The following is an 18,608-nucleotide window of genomic DNA, read 5'->3' as shown; positions in this document are numbered from 1 at the left end:
CAAAATAAGAAAGGCTGTAAATTTTAAAAAACACAGAAAATACTGCTTTCATAAAGATCTGATTGCCTTGGCACAGGCCCTGTGGACAGAATCAAACACATCACTCCCAAACCCTATTACAGAAGAAAAGAGATTTTGATATATTGGTGGAGTGCATCTTACAGCAGTTCAGGTACAAAATATGTACTGTACTTTCAGACACCCATCTTTAAAATCCAGGACTTATTTGTAAAGTTGACTGAAGGTATATTAGATATTTCCCCACAAAAATACTATTTGTATTCTCTCCCCCACCCTCTCCCTCCCTCCCTAGATGGGATATCCTTTTTTTGGGGGGGGGGAGGTAATACATATTGTTTTTTCAGATTCAAAACAAGTTAGTATAGCTGGGGGGAAAAGAGAGAGAGACGACACAGGTTGTTTTTAAGTGATTATTATTATGATTATTATTATTTCAACAGGCTGTCCATATTACTCTTTCACGGCTATGGTTTGATCCGAATTAGCGGTCAGAGCCTCAGAAGGTTTAATCTCATCTGCTGGGGCTGCAGGTTCCTGGGCTTTGGGTGTAGAGCTAGGGGCTTCCGTTGCTGCTGGGGTCTCCTTGGAAGGAGACACAGCTTCGCTGCTGCTAGGTTTTGAGTCTGAAGCTGGTGCCACTTCACTCTTAGTTTCTTTTTTTTTTTATTTTGGCGGAGCAATGGGGTTTAAGTGACTTGCCCAGGGTCACACAGCTAGTAAGTGTCAAGTGTCTGAGGCTGGATTTGAACTCAGGTACTCCTGAATCCAGGGCCGGTGCTTTATCCACTGCCCCACCTAGCCGCCCCTCCACTCTTAGTTTCTTGAGCAAAGGGAGCTGTGGAAACCTCAGTCTTTTGGGCTTCCCCTTCCTCTTTGCTCTTGTCATCTACTTTACTAGTCGCTGTGGCTTCTGAAGATTGGGACACTTTTGCCTCAGTGCCAGTGCTGAAGTCTTAGAAGCATCACTGCTGGGCGCTGGAGCAGAGGCGGGGGCCTGCTCCAGCTCAGCATCCTTCTGCTGGTCCACCTTTCCATCAGGGACAGCCTCTTCTTTGCCGGCTGCTGCATCTTTCTCTGCTTCTTTATCTTCAGTCTTGTTAGCAGTCACCTGGGAATCTTTATTGGTCTTCTCCTCTTTGTTGCTCTCCTTGACCGCTGTGGTCTCTGCCACTGTCTGGGTCTCATTATTCTCTTTGGGAGTTTCTTCTTCCTCTGCACCAGCTCCTTCGGCCTTCTTGTCTTTATCCTTGGCTTTCTCATCATTTACATTGTACCCCTTCTTTTTCTTGCTAAGCTTGCCTCCCATCTTTGGAGTTCTAGGAGTTTTTCTCTTCCCTCCGCCTCAGTGGTGTGCGGTGCACCCTAGTGTCACCAAGAGAGTCTCGGGGCGCTTAGGGTCTGCTGGGCTGCGGCTGAGTAGCGCAATGTCTCTCCCGGACTCGAGAGCGGAGACTGGAGTGACGGGAGCCTATTGCAGCAATGCCGCCGCTGTTACTCTGCCCTAGGTTTTAAATAATAACACTGCAGACCTAACCTTGCTCCAAACCCAATCCTGCTCCAAACCCTTGGGGGGCCAAGCCAGGGATCTAAAGTAACCATACAGGGACACTAGGTGGCGCAGTGGATAGAGCACCGGCCCTGGAGTCAGGAGTATCTGAGTTCAAATCCGGCCTCAGAGACTTAACACTTACTAGCTGTGTGACCCTGGGCAAGTCACTTAACCCCAATTGCCTCACTAAAAAAGAAAAAAAAAAAAGCAAACGTACAGTAACCATAGCGCCCTCCTACCCTGGTAACTTGCCTGAATTTATAGGCTGAATTTGTGATCTTGAGCTATAAAAATGACCTGTTGTGGTATTTCCTTAGCTTTCCTGTTCAGTAGCACTCTTCGAGGATCTTTTTGGTGTAGTTATGAGGGGAGGTAGGCCTTACCACTTCCTCCTCCTCTGTCATCTTTTCTGGTCTCCTTCAGCTCATTTTCATACTGGAGAGTTTTTTTTCTTCCAACAGTGGATGAAATTTCTGAACTTTTTTTCGAGTGACGAAAACCAGTTTTATGAGTCTTTGGTTCAAAGAGGACACAGATGATTTTTTAAGTTTTAGTAACATTTAGAATCTAAAGCCCTTAAACCATTCTGTTAATAGAAGAAAAAACTATAACTAATGTACGGATCATCTGAAGTTTAATTCTTATCATGCACTTGGACTAGGAGTTTCAGGCCCAGGTGGCCTTTTAATCAATCTGTAATTCAATTATAAGCTTGAAAAAGATTTAAAGCTTTTATATCTAATGTTAAATTTATAATAATTTTTGAATGTTTTAAAAAACTGCTTAGAAAGAGTTCTTTTTATTAGTTACATTTATAAATGTTAGGTTTGATTATCTAGACCACTTCTCAAGTCTTCATTATTGGATTTTAATTTATTATATTGTTAAGTCTTCCTCTAAATTGTAACCTTCAATTATCACTGGCACATTGATTTCTTGAAGCCTTAGGGCTACGATTGACCTTTACATCTAGAAAATACATTTCTTTACCTTCAAAGCAGAATGTGGTATAGAAGCATATTAAATAACAAGGGGACATTATTCAGTGCTAAGGGGTCCCAGCTCAAATACACAAGAAAACAACACAACAGAAAAGTTTTGAGAAAGCTTCATCAAGAATACATGACTAGGAGGATCAGGCAGTGTTTGAAGACCTTGAATAAGTAAGGCTGGAAGCCCAGTGGGAAGGGAATAAGGAGAGCTAAAAATCTGACTGGCATTTTGATACGCAATTAAAATTTTCATTGTGTTTCAATATTCCTTTTAATTAGTAATAGGACCAACGGTAATCATCATTACTATACAGCCAAATCAAAGTAGTAGAATGAGGAATATAGTCTGTTATTTGGGCAGCATAGGCTATTTAAGTGATCTTTGTTGTTGAGTCATTTCACTATCATTTTTTTTCTGGGCAATTGGGGTTAAGTGACTTGCTCAGGGCCACACGGCTAGTAAGTGTTAGGTGTCTGAGGCCAGATTTGAACTCAGGTCACTGTGCCACCTAGCTGTCCCTTGTTGAGTTATTTCAGTCATGTCTGACTCTTCATGACCCTATTTAGGGTTTTCTTGGCAGAGATGCTAGAGTGCTTTGCCATTTCCTTCTTCAGTCCATTTTATAGATGACGAAACTGAGGCAAGCAAGTTTAAGTGATTTGCCCAGGATCACACAGCCAGTTAAATGTCTGAGGCTGGATTTTAACTCATGAGGATGAGTCTTCCTGATTCCAAGACCAGCGTACTATCCACTATGCCACTTGGCTGCCCTTTAAATGATCTTAATCCTCATCAATAATTGGATCAAAGATTCAAAGCTGGAAGGGACCTTAGGAATCATCTTCTTTATTTCATAAGTGGAGAAACTAAGTCTAAAGAATTTAAGATGCTCCATCAAATAGATGGAGTAACCTTTCCAAGAGGTCAAATTAAATTCAGATTCTTTATTTGAGAAAGAATTAGCAAAACTGTAGTAAAGATTCTGGCTTCAGCCTTTGATACAGTGAGTGAGTTTAGGAATAAGGGACCTGTGCTGGTAAGTGTTTTTCATTGAGATATCCTGACACCAATGAAGTCGTGGGTCTAGTCAATATTCCTATCCCAAATTCTATCCATAAACACTTAACTCCTGCTGGCTCAATGGAGCTTGAAAAAAGGGTCAGTGATGAGATATATATAAAGGGCTGAAGGAGGCAACTTTCTCTTGTTAGGTTGGTTGAAACTTCTTCACAACTGGCTTGCCCCTCAAAAAAGAGTAGCACTTTTTAATGACAGTCAAATCTGGAATACAATGAATAAGGGACAGTTTTGCCATCAATATTCAGCAAGAACTAAGGAGTAGTGAATAAGATTCTAGCAAGATGGATGTAAGTAGAATATACACACAGGATTTCTCTTTTTCTTATAGGCTGGTGAGAAACAATATCTTACATTTTTTCTCGCTCACTGCCCAATATTGTACTACTCTCTTTTTGGTTTTCTGTTTTTACCAGGAGACAATGACAACCTAAATATATCTATTCTGCCTTCTATTCTTTCTTCCTTTTGGTGTGCAGAGGAGATATGAAAAGGAAGTCTGCCTTTCTTTTGTACCGTACTGCCAAACTCCATGAAGATCCCCTTTTCCTTCCTTCCGTTCTTCTTCCCCTCTCTTTCTATATCCTTTATCCTGCTTGGCTCTGAGATGAAAGGCCTCATTTTAAGTGAGCCAACCCAATAGGACTTTATGAACATATTGATTAGTAATCTGATACTGATACCATCAGATGACCATAAATTCTTGTGTATTTGTACTTTTAGCATTATTATTAAAATTAATCTATATAAAAAATTAATCTGTATAAATTATTTTTGAGGGAGGCTGAGTATGTGAGTTCAAATCTTGCCTCTTCAGCTTATCACCCGTGTGACCTTGGTCAAGTTAATTAATGTCTTTGGGACTCAGTTTTCTCCTAGGCAAAATGAGGGTATTGGACTAGCCTCTAAGGTTCCTTTCTGTTCTAAATCTATTATCTTATGTTTGTTTCATTGAGCAAGATTTAGCTAGCAGAAAGGTTATTGGACAATTCCTAAAAGTTTCTAAAAGTTGCTGGCTATAAAGAGTCTTTTGAGACCCCAAATCCCATCCTAGAGCAGTGTTCAGAGAAGATGGTAGAGAATACTAGAGTTGTGTCCACAAGGAAAGTGCTTCACGCAGAAATCCTGGGAGTTTGAGAAAAATAAATACCTGATCAGCAGCATTACCTTTCCATATGCTTGGTGCTCATATTAATATATTTTTGAAAAAATTTTTATGCAAAAAACCCAAATTGAAGCTTGCTTAAATAAAAATCAATTTTACTTTGATAAGAACAAGAGAAAAACACATTTACTTAGCAAATCTGTGTGTTTGTTTATGCATGCTTACCATTGTATATACTTTCAAGGTTGGCTATAGCTTCTGTGAAACCTTGTGCTGATTTTCTTGTTGATGATAAACATGTGCCTATTCCAAAACTCAGAGTAGATTAGCATAATCAAATACATTTGAGAAAGTTTCAGTCTAGTGGGAGGTTTCATGGCTATGTTCTTAGAACCCCCAAAAGTTGGGCAAAGAACAAACTAATGAAATCACCAAGCATGAGTGTGCCTGTCATCATTAAGCCAGCTAAATAACAACATCCATGCGGTAATGTATTCACTTTATGCAAATGTAGCCATAAAGAGCAAAATGTTACAGTACTGCAAAATCATGTTTTTCATGAAAAACAAGGATGACTCATTAGAAATGTACCCCACAAAGTCTGCTTTGTATTCCAAGAGCCAACAAAATATAGATCAAATCCCATTTCTGATCAATTTCTTTTTATTTGAAACACTGACTTCAGATGGCTGGCTCCTGAAAGCTGAGCTAATCAATCAGAAAATGATGGCATCCTTTTCTTAAGGTTAATTGTACTCTCAATTGCCTTTAAAAGATCATGATTTTATGGTAATGAGGTAATGCTAATGTTCAAAAATTTAGATCACTTCAAGGGAAGGTTTTTTTTTTTTTATTAGAGAAAATAATTTCAGTAGAGAATGAAATGTTCTTTTAAAGTTAAATAGCACCCTCTGGATCACTTTTTGTTTCTTTAAACACATACTATGTTTGATTAGTAGGTAGAATACAGCTTTCAGTGTCTATAATCCTTAAATTTTTTTTTTTTGTTCAACATCAGTTGAAACTCTTGACAGATGAGAGGCAATGTGGGATAGTAGACAAAATGCTAGACGTGAATTCAGAAGATATGGGTTTAAGTCCAGATTCTACCACTTATTTGCTGTGTGGCTATGGCTAAGTAGCTTAACTTCTCTGAAACACATTGTCCTTATATGTGAAAACGTGATATTTCCACTATCTACCCTTGTGGTACTGTAGAAAGGAAAATAGTTTTGAATCATAAATAAATGTCAGTGCTTATTATTTCTAGCATATATGATGTACTAAGAGATTTCCCACCATATGAGTGGTGAAGAATGTTCCAGATTTCCTAGAATTGGTCATCATTTTCTAGATACAAGTATAGACAGTATGATAGCATATTTTGGTCTTAGTTTAATCTTTCTCTTATTGGTACAGTAGATAGAGTGCTGGACTTGGAGTCAGGCAGACCTGAATTCAAATTCTGACTCATATTCTTAATTAGCTGTGTGATCCTAAGCAAGTGACTTTTCCTTTTCTTGCCTCAGTTTCCTTATTTTTGAAATAACATCAACCTTATAGTTTTATGGTAAAGATTAGTGAAATAACATATATAAAGCACTTTGAAAAGCTGAAACCTCTATGGAAATGCTAGCTATTTCTCTTTACTCTTATTTGTGACTCTATTCAGGGCTGATATTTTAGCTTCTGTTTGTACATGCCATGCATTATTATTACAGGCATGTTTTGTTTTCTGGCTTTATTTTTCTCCCTGGAGTGACTTCTTATTTGTCTTTAGGACATCACCTAGGTGCCATGGATCATTTCAAAATCAATTTTTTTTCTTCCTTCTGAAAACTTGAATTTGGCCATCTTCCCTACCTCAAATAGACAGTTTTTCTTCCAAGCCCCCTTGCTGTTGTTGTTATTCAGTTATTCTCAGTCATGCCCAACTCTTCATGACCCCATTTGGCGGTTTTCTTAGCAAAAATACTAGAGTGGTTTTCTAGTTCCTTCTCCAGCTCATTTTATAAATGAGGAAATCTAGTAAAATTGGGTTAGGTGACTTGCCCAGGGTCACATAGCTGGTATGTATTTGAGACCAGATTTGAACTCAGAAAAAGACTGACTCCAAGACCAGTGCTCTATCCACTGCACCACCTACCTGCCCAAGTGTACTGTTTTGACATAATTTAAAGCTCCCATTATTATTATTTATCCTTTAAGTTAACAAATACATTCTCACTCCTCCTTCTCTTCTCTCCCATAATGCTTTCCTCGTCCAGGGATTTGTTGTCTGTTACCTGGATCATATTATTATCTTCCTTGTCACACCATACTCCTAAATAACCTGTAATTCCAGATAATCTAAAAGCCACTACAAGTTATCTTCCTCTTTTACTACTTTAATTATATCAGTGCTATCTCCTGAAAGCTTCTAAACATCTCCTTGGGCTAAAATTCCCCTTCTGATTCTTACTATATGTGTATACTTTGGGCAAGTCAATTAAAATTCTTGAGTCTCAGTTCCCTCAGCTATAACATTAGAGAGTGAGTTCTGAGGTCCCTTCCAATGCTAGATCAATGATTCTATGATTCTACTCTCCTTTGGCACCAAGCTAAATCACCTTGCCATGGACTTCAAAGTCATCCACAAGCCTCTTTGCTCCTCTATTATCCTTCTACTATATTTCTTCCTTCATTTTAAGTCAGGCCAATTCACCCTCCAGTGATAGATGACAAGACTGAGACTAGATTGTAGAGAGAAGGCACATAACATTATTAATCTTATACTCTGGTTACATTTGCCAGAGGAATCTGAACTGGTCTGTGATCATATCTTGTCTAGAGTACTTCAAGAGGTAAGGTCAATTCTGGGACTCTAAGATATGTATTCCAGGCCACCTTGCCAGGTCTGGAAGACTAGCTAGACTCGGGATCCTTAACACCACTCTTAGACCAAAACAAAGGGACAAGAACTCCCAGAGAAATACTAGAACTGACCTTGCCAACCTAGATTTTTCAAAACTAGAGATGAATTGGTGCTGGTATTGATCATCTAGAGACAGTTAGCAACTCAAACTAGCATGTACTTGGGCCATCCCTAGGCCAAAACTAGCATAGACCATAATTCTTGTCACTGGGCTAGAATCTTGAACAGCAAATAAAGTGTTGGTTCATTTTTCTTATTATTCACCTTTGCCTCTTATTCCATCCTCTTCTCTTGGATAGAATCCTTCTTGCCACCAATTGAAAAACATGTATTTCTCTTGTGTATCCAAACGAGCCTATTTTAATTCCTTCATATTCTGGCTTCAGTCTATTTTTCCAGGTTAATTTCACGTCATTTCCCATTACCCACTAATATTCCCCATCCATGACGCTTTGTCTCCCACCTTTGTCCCTTTGTGAAAGCTTGCTCCCATGTCCCAGCATGCTCTCCTTGCTCCATATCCATGTCTTGGAATCCCTAAGTCCTATGCAAAGCTCAGATCAAGTTCTACCCCCTATAAGAATCCATTCTTCATTCTCTGAATTATCATCAGTCTCGTTTACCTACTAAAATTACTTCATATTCATTTTATTTTTACTTATCTGTATACCTGTTGCTTCATTCTTTAGAATCCTTGCTTCTTGAAGGCAGAGCTTCTCATTTTTGTGTTTGTATCTCCAAGGAAAGCTTAAAACTCTCTTGAACAATGGCAAAAGGATATATGAACCTTCATTTAAACTTTACTTGGCAATAACACCTTCCTCCATAGCATATGTTCACATGTATATTTCCATTTATTTAATTATCTTCTTGACCAAATGTTCACACTTCTTTTCTGAACACTAGATTATGTTCCTTGAGAGTAGAAATTTATGTTTTGTGTTCTAGTACCTCTTTCATTGTACAGCACTTACCCTGTGGGCACAAAGTACTCACTAATGACTGTGATGATGATGGTGACCTCATCTGACTTAATTTACTCATTTAGTAATGACTCTGTGTGATTCAGATTTTTTAAAGAACTAATTCAGTTCAATAAAAATGATGTTATTGAGTATATAATATGTGATAGGCACTTACTGGACAATGGGGATACAAAGATTTTTTTAAAAGGACCTTATAATATCAAATGAGATAATATTTGTAAGGCACTTTTAAGGTGTTATATTAATGTTAGATATTATTCTATGTGATGGGGGAATAAAATGCACACAGCTAAGTAAATATATAATCTAAACAATGTAAATGCAGATTAATTTGGATAGGGGAAAAGTACAAGTACTTGGGACAATGAGTAACAATGGATTAGGAAATGAATTATGTGAGATTTGGCCTTTCAAATGAGCTTTGGATAAAGATAGGTATTCCAAGAGGCAGAGGGAGAGACTTTGATGCTTGGAGGACAACCCATGCAAAGGTGTGTAGGCGGGAGGTGAGATATTATGCATATAGGAATATTTACTATGCTGGTTCATCTGAAAGGTAGAGTGTGATGGGAAGTAGTATTCATCTTATTCCCATATGCTCCCTGCAGCACTGAAGTGATTTTTGTAGTATGCTTTTTAAGCAGAATTATTTTTTGTACATCAACCTACTTTAGCATTAATGCCATAATCCTTTTATATTACAGTTATTTTTCTTTTAGGTCACTTCTTACAGGGCCCTTGTACACTATCCCCTATGCACTATGGAATAAATACAGAAAGACTGGGTTAAGGCTATTTTGGAACAGATGTGAAATACATCATGAAATACAAATGGATAAAGTAGTGGTTAAATCAGTCCTATTTTAATCAGTTGCCAGATAACTTTCTCTTGGTAAAGAACATATAAGATCTCCCTGCTGAGACTGTCTCTTCACAAAGAGGCACCCTGCTGAGTCTCCGCATGCTGCCAACTAGCTAAGTGAGTCCTTTCTCACTGAGAATGTGAATCTGTACACTTGGTGATATTCTCTCTCCACATATTCAAATGTCTTCTTTCTGGAAGTTACTGAAATATAGGAGACATTAAAAGTCCATTCAGAAGAGAGGTACATTATCTCTGATATATGTTTCTTAATTCTGCTCTTATTAAAAGTTGAGTACATAAATATGTACATATAATAAATATGTAAGAAAACCATAATTTTAAAACATAGATGACATAAGGCATAAAAGGTATTTTAGGTTCATTTGATTCTGTGATATCAATGGACACTGGAAATGTCCACTATTTTTTTAACCAGTCTTGTGAATTAATTGGTACAGGGAGGCTCCCAGCAATAAAACCCCAAAATGATGATACAGATAATCAATTGCTCTGTAATTTATAGACTTATAGAGTTGTCTGGGACACTAAGAGGTTAAGTGACATGCTTGTGGTCACATAACTAGTATGTCTCAAAAGTAAGACTTGAACCCAGACTCACAGGTCAGCTCATTATCTAGTATTCTACACTACTATTTAGGTCTCACATTGGCTTTTTTTTTTTTGGTAGGTATTACTACATTTCTTTTAGCCAAAAAACATTTTGTTGCAAAAGGAGAAAAGGGGTTGTTAGGGGTCCATTTCTTTGACTCCTACTCTACTTCCATTGTCCATCATTAATGCATATAGGAATGTATACACCCATCACTTAGTGCTATTATGAGGCTGTTTTTTGCTGGCTAATTTTATCAATTGCCAAATTATTCAGCTACACATAAATTACACAAAAATGTAAAGATATGCAAAGCTTAATTCAAAAAAAGTGAGCATTCACTTCCATTTTCTATCAAAAAGAAAAAAAGACTGCAATCTCATCCTAATTAGACACTTCTTAAAGGGAATTGTGTGTCTTGTTGTATTATCATCACCAGTTCATAGTCATTAAGCACTCCCTGGATGCATAGGACTTTTTCTCATGCTCATCTCCATATGGCAATTTTAAATCAGTTGAATAGTTAGCAGTGTCTCCACTTAGCAGATTCCATATAGGATCAGCAGTATTCATGGCATTGTCTGCATTCATCTCATAGTTCTGGGTGCTATACAGACAGAAATGTATACCATGAATGTTTGCTTCTTTGTTTCCTGAAATCTACAATTAAAAGATATTTGGCCCTGTGTCTTCCACTGCTATGACTAGTAAGTCGTGAGCTTGGAACTATCCAGAGGGGTGGTTGTTGGCAATGGAGCCAGGCTGCTGTGTACAACTACATAAAATAAAACCTGTTTTGGCAACAGTGAGAAATGCAATTGCTCAACAGTAAGCTTCTCTAAGCCTGAACAGACGGGCAGAGAAATCAGAGCAGACTGCTGCACAGATGATGATGAGCGACAGTTAGACCTAAAGATGGGTGGCTTGGTCTGAAGAGAATTAAAGGAGCCATTTGCATCAGATGTTGGAACAGTGAAGTCATGTTCGAAGTCAGTGAATGTCATTGGATGTTGCTTAAAATAATGTGATGCAACAGATATTTTATGCCCTTGCAAAGCCAGATGGGACAAGGAATAAGAAAATTAGAATGTGGGGCGGGGGAAGGGATGGGGCTGGCAAGAGATTCTTCTGCATGTGTCTATGAACCTATATATTATCAAGAAATTTGGCTGATTCAGCTTGGGAGAGAGAGTAAGAAAAGTCATGAATATGGAACAGAAATCTCAGATTTCATGCATGCTTTAAAGCTTCTTGGTCTTCTATTGTCTGTGCTAATACACATCAAAGCCCTATCATCTCATGTATAACCTGATATTGACCAATTTGAATCCAAATGTTCCTGATCGTAGATTTTGCATTTACTGGAATTTTAGAATTTTTACACTTTGTGTTATTTATTTATTCAGTTCAATTCTGAAATAAACTTGAACTTTCAACAGCTCACTTTATTTAACATGTGAGTACATATGCATATATATTTATATAAACATAAATATGTGAATGGAGAGGAGTCATATGAGAGATGCATATATACATAATTGTGTTATCTATATATACATACACATACTTGTATATATACATTATACCCATGTGTTTTTATTTATATATAATATAGATAGAAGCATCTTTCTATATATTTATACATGCATTTATATTTTCATATAGATGCATATTATAATTTCTCTAATTCTTGTGGAGAAATTTCAGAATAACTGCATTAACTTCTGGGAATTGTAGTCTTCACAGCCCTAAGAGACAGAGCTATCCTGTATTCTGAGAAGAGGACAGGGTTTTCTTCCAAGTGGACTTCTGGGATTCCACTAGACAGCCTGAGGGAGCTGGGGGAGATAGGAAATGAAGGGATAAGTAGATAGTTGAGCCCTTCCATGCTTCACCAGAGTGACCAGAGACCTGCTCCAGCAGAAACTCTGCTACACCCAGCTCAGAGTCCGTAGTTAATTCATTCTCTTAAGTCTATAAAAACTGCAATTATCAGAAGTCCACATAGTTTTCCTGAAGGCTCTCCCTAACCTACAGGAGTTGATATGATCTAGAACTACATTTACTTTTTTTTTTTTTTTAGTGAGGCAGTTGGGGTTAAGTGACTTGCCCAGGGTCACATAGCTAGTAAGTGTTAAGTGTCTGAGGCCGGATTTGAACTCAGGCACTTCTGACTCCAGGGCCGGTGCTCTATCCACTGCACCACCTAGCTGCCCCTACATTTACTTTTTACATCACCTTCATTTCTAAATATACATGTCCTACCACCACCCCACCCAGAATGTCATCCTTTATTTTTAAAAAAAGAAAGAAAAATATTTTTTAAAAAAGAGAAAAAACCAAACTTCTCCAAAACTAACCAATAGAAAAACCACACTGATAGTTCTATTCCCATTCCTCCAAAGGTGAGAAGTATCTTCTCTTATCTCTTCTTGAGGGACAAATTTGTATATGATTATTCAACATTCAGTTTTAATTGTGTTATTGGCCTTCCCATTTAAATTATTGTAGTTGTTTTATGCATTACTTTCCTGGGTTTGCTTATTTCATTTTCTACCAGCTCAGGAGTCTTTCCATGTTCTTCATAGTCATCACTGAGGCATTATTCCATTCCACTCATCATAGTGCTTATCCATTCCCAAGTTGATGGGCACTGCTTGTTTCCAAGTGTTTGTTTCTATAAAAAGAGCTGTTATCAATATTTTAGTATATATTGAGGGGTATGCTGGAGCCAGCTTCAATTAGTTCCCCAGATGATTATTTAATTTCATTGTGAGCATTTACACCTCAAAAATCTGCAGAGGCTGCAATTTAGGACTTGATTTATTGTTTTGTTGATTGTCAAGACTTAAAGTAATGGAGAAAATGTCAATAATGCAGATTGAACTTTAAAATGTATCATGGATACATTTCCCCCCCCAAGACCTAAGTTGTTAGATGTTTATCAGCACATAGCACACCCCTGTATATGGGATCATTCTTTTTAACTTTGAAATCTTTAGGGTATACCTATAGCAGCAGACTTTCTAGGTCAAAGGATCTAGATATTTTACTTACCACCTTAGCATAATTCCAAATTGCTTTCTGAAATTGTTGAACCAATTTCTCTAATAGGGTATAAATGTGCATGTTTTTTCCACAGAAACGCCAATATTAGTGATTCCCATCCTTTGTAATCTTTGCCAATGTTTTCACTTACAAACTAACATCAAAACTAGTCCATCCTTCTCTTGGGTTGGAGTAAATGGGAAAATATTTACTCTTCACTACAATAAATACTGAATGAATGAATGATTGAATGAAAAGACATTTATTAAGCCCTTACTCTGGTTCACCCTTGTGCTAATATACAAAGAGCAAAAAGAAGACAGTCTCTGTACTCATGTTCTAAATGAGCGAGAAAATGCATATTGGAGAGTTCAGCTAGGAATCCTTGAGATGAATTCAGGCACCTGCACTGAGTGGGGAGTCTGGAGGGGAGCAGCCTGCCACCATTAGTAAAGAGGAAGTGGGCTTATGGATCACAGAATTCTTGGTTCTTTATGGCAAGGGTAGTAATGGGTTTGGGAGGGAGTTAGTAGGCAGTATCCAACCAAGAAGGAAAAATAGACAATGGGACATGAGTGGAACATTTTGGCATAAAGTCGGGTGGAGAAAAGGGAAGGCATCACACATGGTGCTAGCTCTGACTGGGACCATTCACATGGTCCAGGATGGACAATGGTAGGGAATAGAAATCATGTCAAGTAATCTCTAAGATAACAAATTAGTAAGGCTGACATATCCCATAAATAGGATAAGTCATAAAGGGGAAAGTATTGTTTTGTTAGTGTAGGGAACTCCCTCTTCTAAAATTAAGTACATAAATCTAGGGGAATGTCTGCAGCACATGGAGATTGTGACTTGTCCAGTGTCAGTTAGTAGTGGGGACAGAATTTAAACCCATGTCTTTCTCACTACAAACCCACTATTCTGTTTACTATGTCATGCTGAATTTATGAAGAATTCTATAGTGTGAAGAAAATGTATTCCTATCTAGGAAATACCAGAAAAGTATGTAGATAACCTCCAGACAGGAGTTTAGGAAGAAGTCTGTCTGGTTTTCCAGAGGTATTTCACATGAGGTAGTTTTAAGTATTGTTTTTGATTCTTAATTCTCCTTTACCTCACCTATCCAATTAGTTACAAATCTTTCCATTTCTACCTCCACAACATAACACTCATAACCCCTTGACTCTCTTCACACAGAGACTGCCCTAATTCAGGCCCTTATCACCTTTCACTTAGATTATTGTAAGGGTCCCTTAATTGGTCTCCCTGCCTCTGCTTTCTCACCCCTCCATTTCAATATTAGCAAGTCCTGTTAATTCAACAAACTTCTTTTCCTTAAGTGCCCATCTGATCACGTGATTAGCCTACTCAACCAATTTCATTGGCTTCCTATTGCCCTAGGATAAACCCTCAACTCCTCTCTTTAGCTTTTAAAGTCCTTCACAACCTGGCTCCAACCAATCTTTCAGTATTCATGGGATAGCACTCCTCTCTAGCATTCTGTGATCCAACCCAACTGGACCTTTTGGCTTTTCCTCACATTTCCCTTGCCTTTACTCTGGACATCTCATATGCATTAAATGCACTACATCTTTTTTTCTGTGTCATAGAGTCATCCTCTTCTTTCAAGACACAGCTCAAACAACATTTTATACCCTCTTAAATGTCAGTGCCCTGTCTCCCAAACTACTTTATATTTAACCTCTTCACTTGTGTTTATGTTTATGATGCATACATTTTATATACATATAAAGTAGTATATATATATATATATATAAATTACATTCACAAATACAAATATGTCTGTATATTTTTGCATCCCCCAACAGAAGGCAAGCTTCCTGGAAGTAGGGATAATTTCTTTGTATTTATATCACTAGTGTCTAGCCCATAGCAGGAACTTGATAAATATTTAAGTTGATTGGTTTATTTTAGAGACTTGTAAATAACATATCCAAATGATTTAATAAATTTGTTAATCTCCTTCATTAGCATGGCTTGAAATATCTCTCCCAAATTTGTGCTTCCATCTCTCATTTCTTGTTTGAGCTCTAGAACCTAATTGCTAACTACTTACAGTACATCTCTATCTAGAACCTAGCTTCCCAAATTGATTTGTGACACATATAAGTTCATGTAACTAAATGTGGGGGTCACAAAAAATTGGCAATAGTAAAAGGTTATGTATACCTATTTTATATACCTCTATACCCAGGGTTTCATTGATACTTCTTGGGCAAAAAGGGTTCATGGGTGGAAAAAGTTTAAGAAGCCCTGAACTAGAAGTCCCTCTGGCACTGTCAGACTCAACATATATCAAATTGAGCTAATTGTCTTTCCCTTCAATATCTCTTCTTCCTTTCTCACTAGTATTTCTTTTGATATCACCACCATTTACCCATTCTTCTGTGTTTGAAATTTTTGTTCTGTTATTTTTCTCTCATACCCAGTGTTACCAAGTTCTATTAATTTTGTTACCACAATCTCCACTCCCACTATCATCATCTTGGTACATATCCATCTTAGTATTCATCTGTGCTATTGCCAAAGCCTCACCTGTACTCTTTCCCCTTAAAATTATCATTCACTTTGCTGCCAGACATCTTCAATATGGTCATGCCTCTCATCTGCTCAAAATCCTTTAATGGCTTCTAGTTGCCTTCTGAATAAAATTCATATTGCTTTACTTAACTTACAAGTGCATCATCTGATGACATTCTTTTCTTCTGGTTTTATCTCATAATACTTGTATGTACTTTATATTCTAGACAGGGTGTACTTCACACCTTTGATGTGATGAATTGCCAAGCCTGTTTCAGGGCTGCCCATCCACCTTTGGTGTCTACCTGTCAACCAACTTTCAACTGTGACAACCAAGGAGCTGTAGCTTGCCCAGAGGTCACACCTTGAAATTTGGTTATTGTCCTTTTTTCCTCGCAGAGGACCAAAATGACATCACTATGTTGGAGTCAAGTTACAGTGTGTCCGACCGTGGATGATCAGACCAATATGAGCTCAGAAGACTCTAACACTGGTCAGGTACAAATAATTCACATGAACATTTGGAGTGGAGATGTCTCTAAATTTGCACATCTCATGTTTCTTTTGAACTACTGCAATTCTGCTTTACTCATAGAGCACATATAGGTAGCTCACTTATTCTGGAATAAAGATATTAGTGGAGATTTGGAAATAGTACCAACATTAAATTAAATTTTATATTGATAAACATTTTAAATTTTATGTTAAGTTTCATATTATATTTCTGGCTCCCATTTTCCTCTTGGAAATATTTTGCAAAATAGCATGCTTTCCTTTCTGTAAAGAATTAATTGTTATTTGAGGTTTTTAAGCCTCAGTGCGCACTGGCCTGGGGCTCCGCAAACTGTACGGTGCTCCACCCACTGGTTGTAGCCGTTGCCAGGGCTCTGGCACCTCACGTCATCACCAGTCGAGGACGCCTACATGGGCCTGGCAAAATTATAATGATTGGGAGCCTAGTGAGGGCAGTCATGTGATTGTCAGAGCGGCCATCCCATTGGCTGGGGCTGTGTGGGGAGTTTCTAGGTTTGGGGGAGGAGAATTGGGCATTCTAGGTGGAAGCTGGAAAGCGACAGGTGTTCTGCTGCATATGTTCAGCTGATTCCTGGGTGGTGGTATTTTTTCAGGTAATTTCCCTTTCCCCATTGTATTTCCTTTCCCTTGATCTTACTGATCCTGTTTGTGTGTTGTTGTTTTTTTAAGTTCATTCTTGTTAAAATAAATCTTGTTCTGTTTTGAGGGAGGCTGCCAGTCTCCTTCCTTGCCCCAATATTGTGGTGAGCCACTTAGCTAGCACTCCCCAATTAAAAATTGGTCCCCACATTTCATAATGTGCTTTAATTTTTGTTCGTAAAATATCATTTCTGAAAATTAAGGTAAAAAGATACATAGTATATATTAAATTGAAAGCACTGTGCAATCACTCAAATACAATTCTACATGCTTTTCTTTCTATTTAATTCTGCATCCAATTCATTGTGCATCTGCAATACCATATTTTCTTTTCATTTGTATTCATTCTTATAATTTGGTATTGATTTTAATCTTTGCTCTAACAAGTCCATGAACTGATTGAACATAGTGAATTCACTTATGACTAACCCAAAGGTAAACATTTGTTGACTGTGTGTGTGTATGTGTTAGTTAGTGTTTGTATTATGGACAGTGCCTTCTTCCTGACCCAACCCTATTACCTCTTGAAAAGGGTATTCATCATAAATAGGTACAAATGTGTGAATGCAGTTTGAGTGAGGTTCAGGATCCCAAGGTACAGTTTAAGAAAGCCAGGTTCAGCAAAACAAAACACAGAAAGTATGTAGAGCTCTGGCCTGGAGCCACGAAGACCAGAGTTCAACTCCAGCCTCTGACACTTACTGGCTGTGTAAACCTGAGCAAGCCACTTAACCCTGTTTACCTCAGCTTTCTTATCTGTAAAATGAAGTGGAAAAAGAAATGGGCAAACCACTCTAGTATCTTTGCCAAGAAAACCCCAAATGAGACAAGCCCATCTTTGTTCACAGCTCCTCCTACACCAAAAGATTAGAGTAAATATGGCAATTTATCTTGAAAAAGAACTAAAAATGTCTTGTGGAAGTGGACGCCCAGAAAAGTTGCAGCCTGTGGGTTATTGTGAAGTGGGAACCTTTTCATTCTGACAATTACTCTCAGAAGCAATTAAGTATTATACAAACAAACTAAAAATTTGAATTATTCTCAAATTGTTTCCTAATATATCAGTTGCATTGAAATGAATTCACATTTCCAATACAAAGATTACAGCAAAATTGACTGTATGAGATGATTTAATAAGGGGATCCTGATCAACTTCATAGAGCATCTGTATCAGCTATTAACAGGTGCTGATGCTTGAAATGCCTGTATGGTCTTTTGAGGAATGCTTACCATGACCCCTGCAATGTGATATGATCAGGAAATGTTTCTTTTTCTCTTTGGTCATATGGCAAAATCAACTTAATCAACTCTGTTTTACTTCTCTAAGAACCTTTGAGCCACCTTTCCTTTTGGTCATGATGTTCTTCTATCCTGTGGTTTCATTTGTGGTGATAATGACAAGATTAATATGATTCATTTCCTTGAGTATTATTTCTACCTAATGGTCATTAGATAAGGCTCTCCTCTACAGAGTATCAACAACTAAGCTATTGCTCATAGATGGTCAAAACATGGTGATTCTTACTTAACACATGTTAAAAACCCTCTTTTATGCTTTTCTGTCACTGAAAAAATCGAAAGGGAATGCATGGGATTGGGGACAATTTTGCATTTTTTTTTGTTTTGTGGGTTGCAAAGCCCAAAGAAGTCCTCACTTAGTAGCTAGGCTACATGGTAATGATATTTTTTCTAATTTAACTAGGCTGGACTTCCCAAAATAGAC

At 37.7% G+C, this 18,608-nt stretch overlaps 1 protein-coding gene across 1 annotated transcript; it reads right to left on the bottom strand.

Annotated features, from left to right (window-relative positions):
- Positions 1-471: 471 nt before the first annotated feature.
- On the bottom strand, positions 472-1,327 carry LOC122727660 (brain acid soluble protein 1 homolog). The gene is given in 3 exon segments (XM_043965338.1): positions 472-674; positions 833-964; positions 967-1,327. Coding segments are annotated over 3 exon segments (696 nt in total).
- Between the last annotated feature and the right edge of the window lie 17,281 nt (positions 1,328-18,608).

Source organism: Dromiciops gliroides, chromosome 5 (genome assembly GCF_019393635.1).
Source record: "Dromiciops gliroides isolate mDroGli1 chromosome 5, mDroGli1.pri, whole genome shotgun sequence".
NCBI classification, from domain to species: Eukaryota; Metazoa; Chordata; class Mammalia; order Microbiotheria; family Microbiotheriidae; genus Dromiciops; species Dromiciops gliroides.
This window is presented reverse-complemented; position numbering and strand designations above follow the sequence as displayed.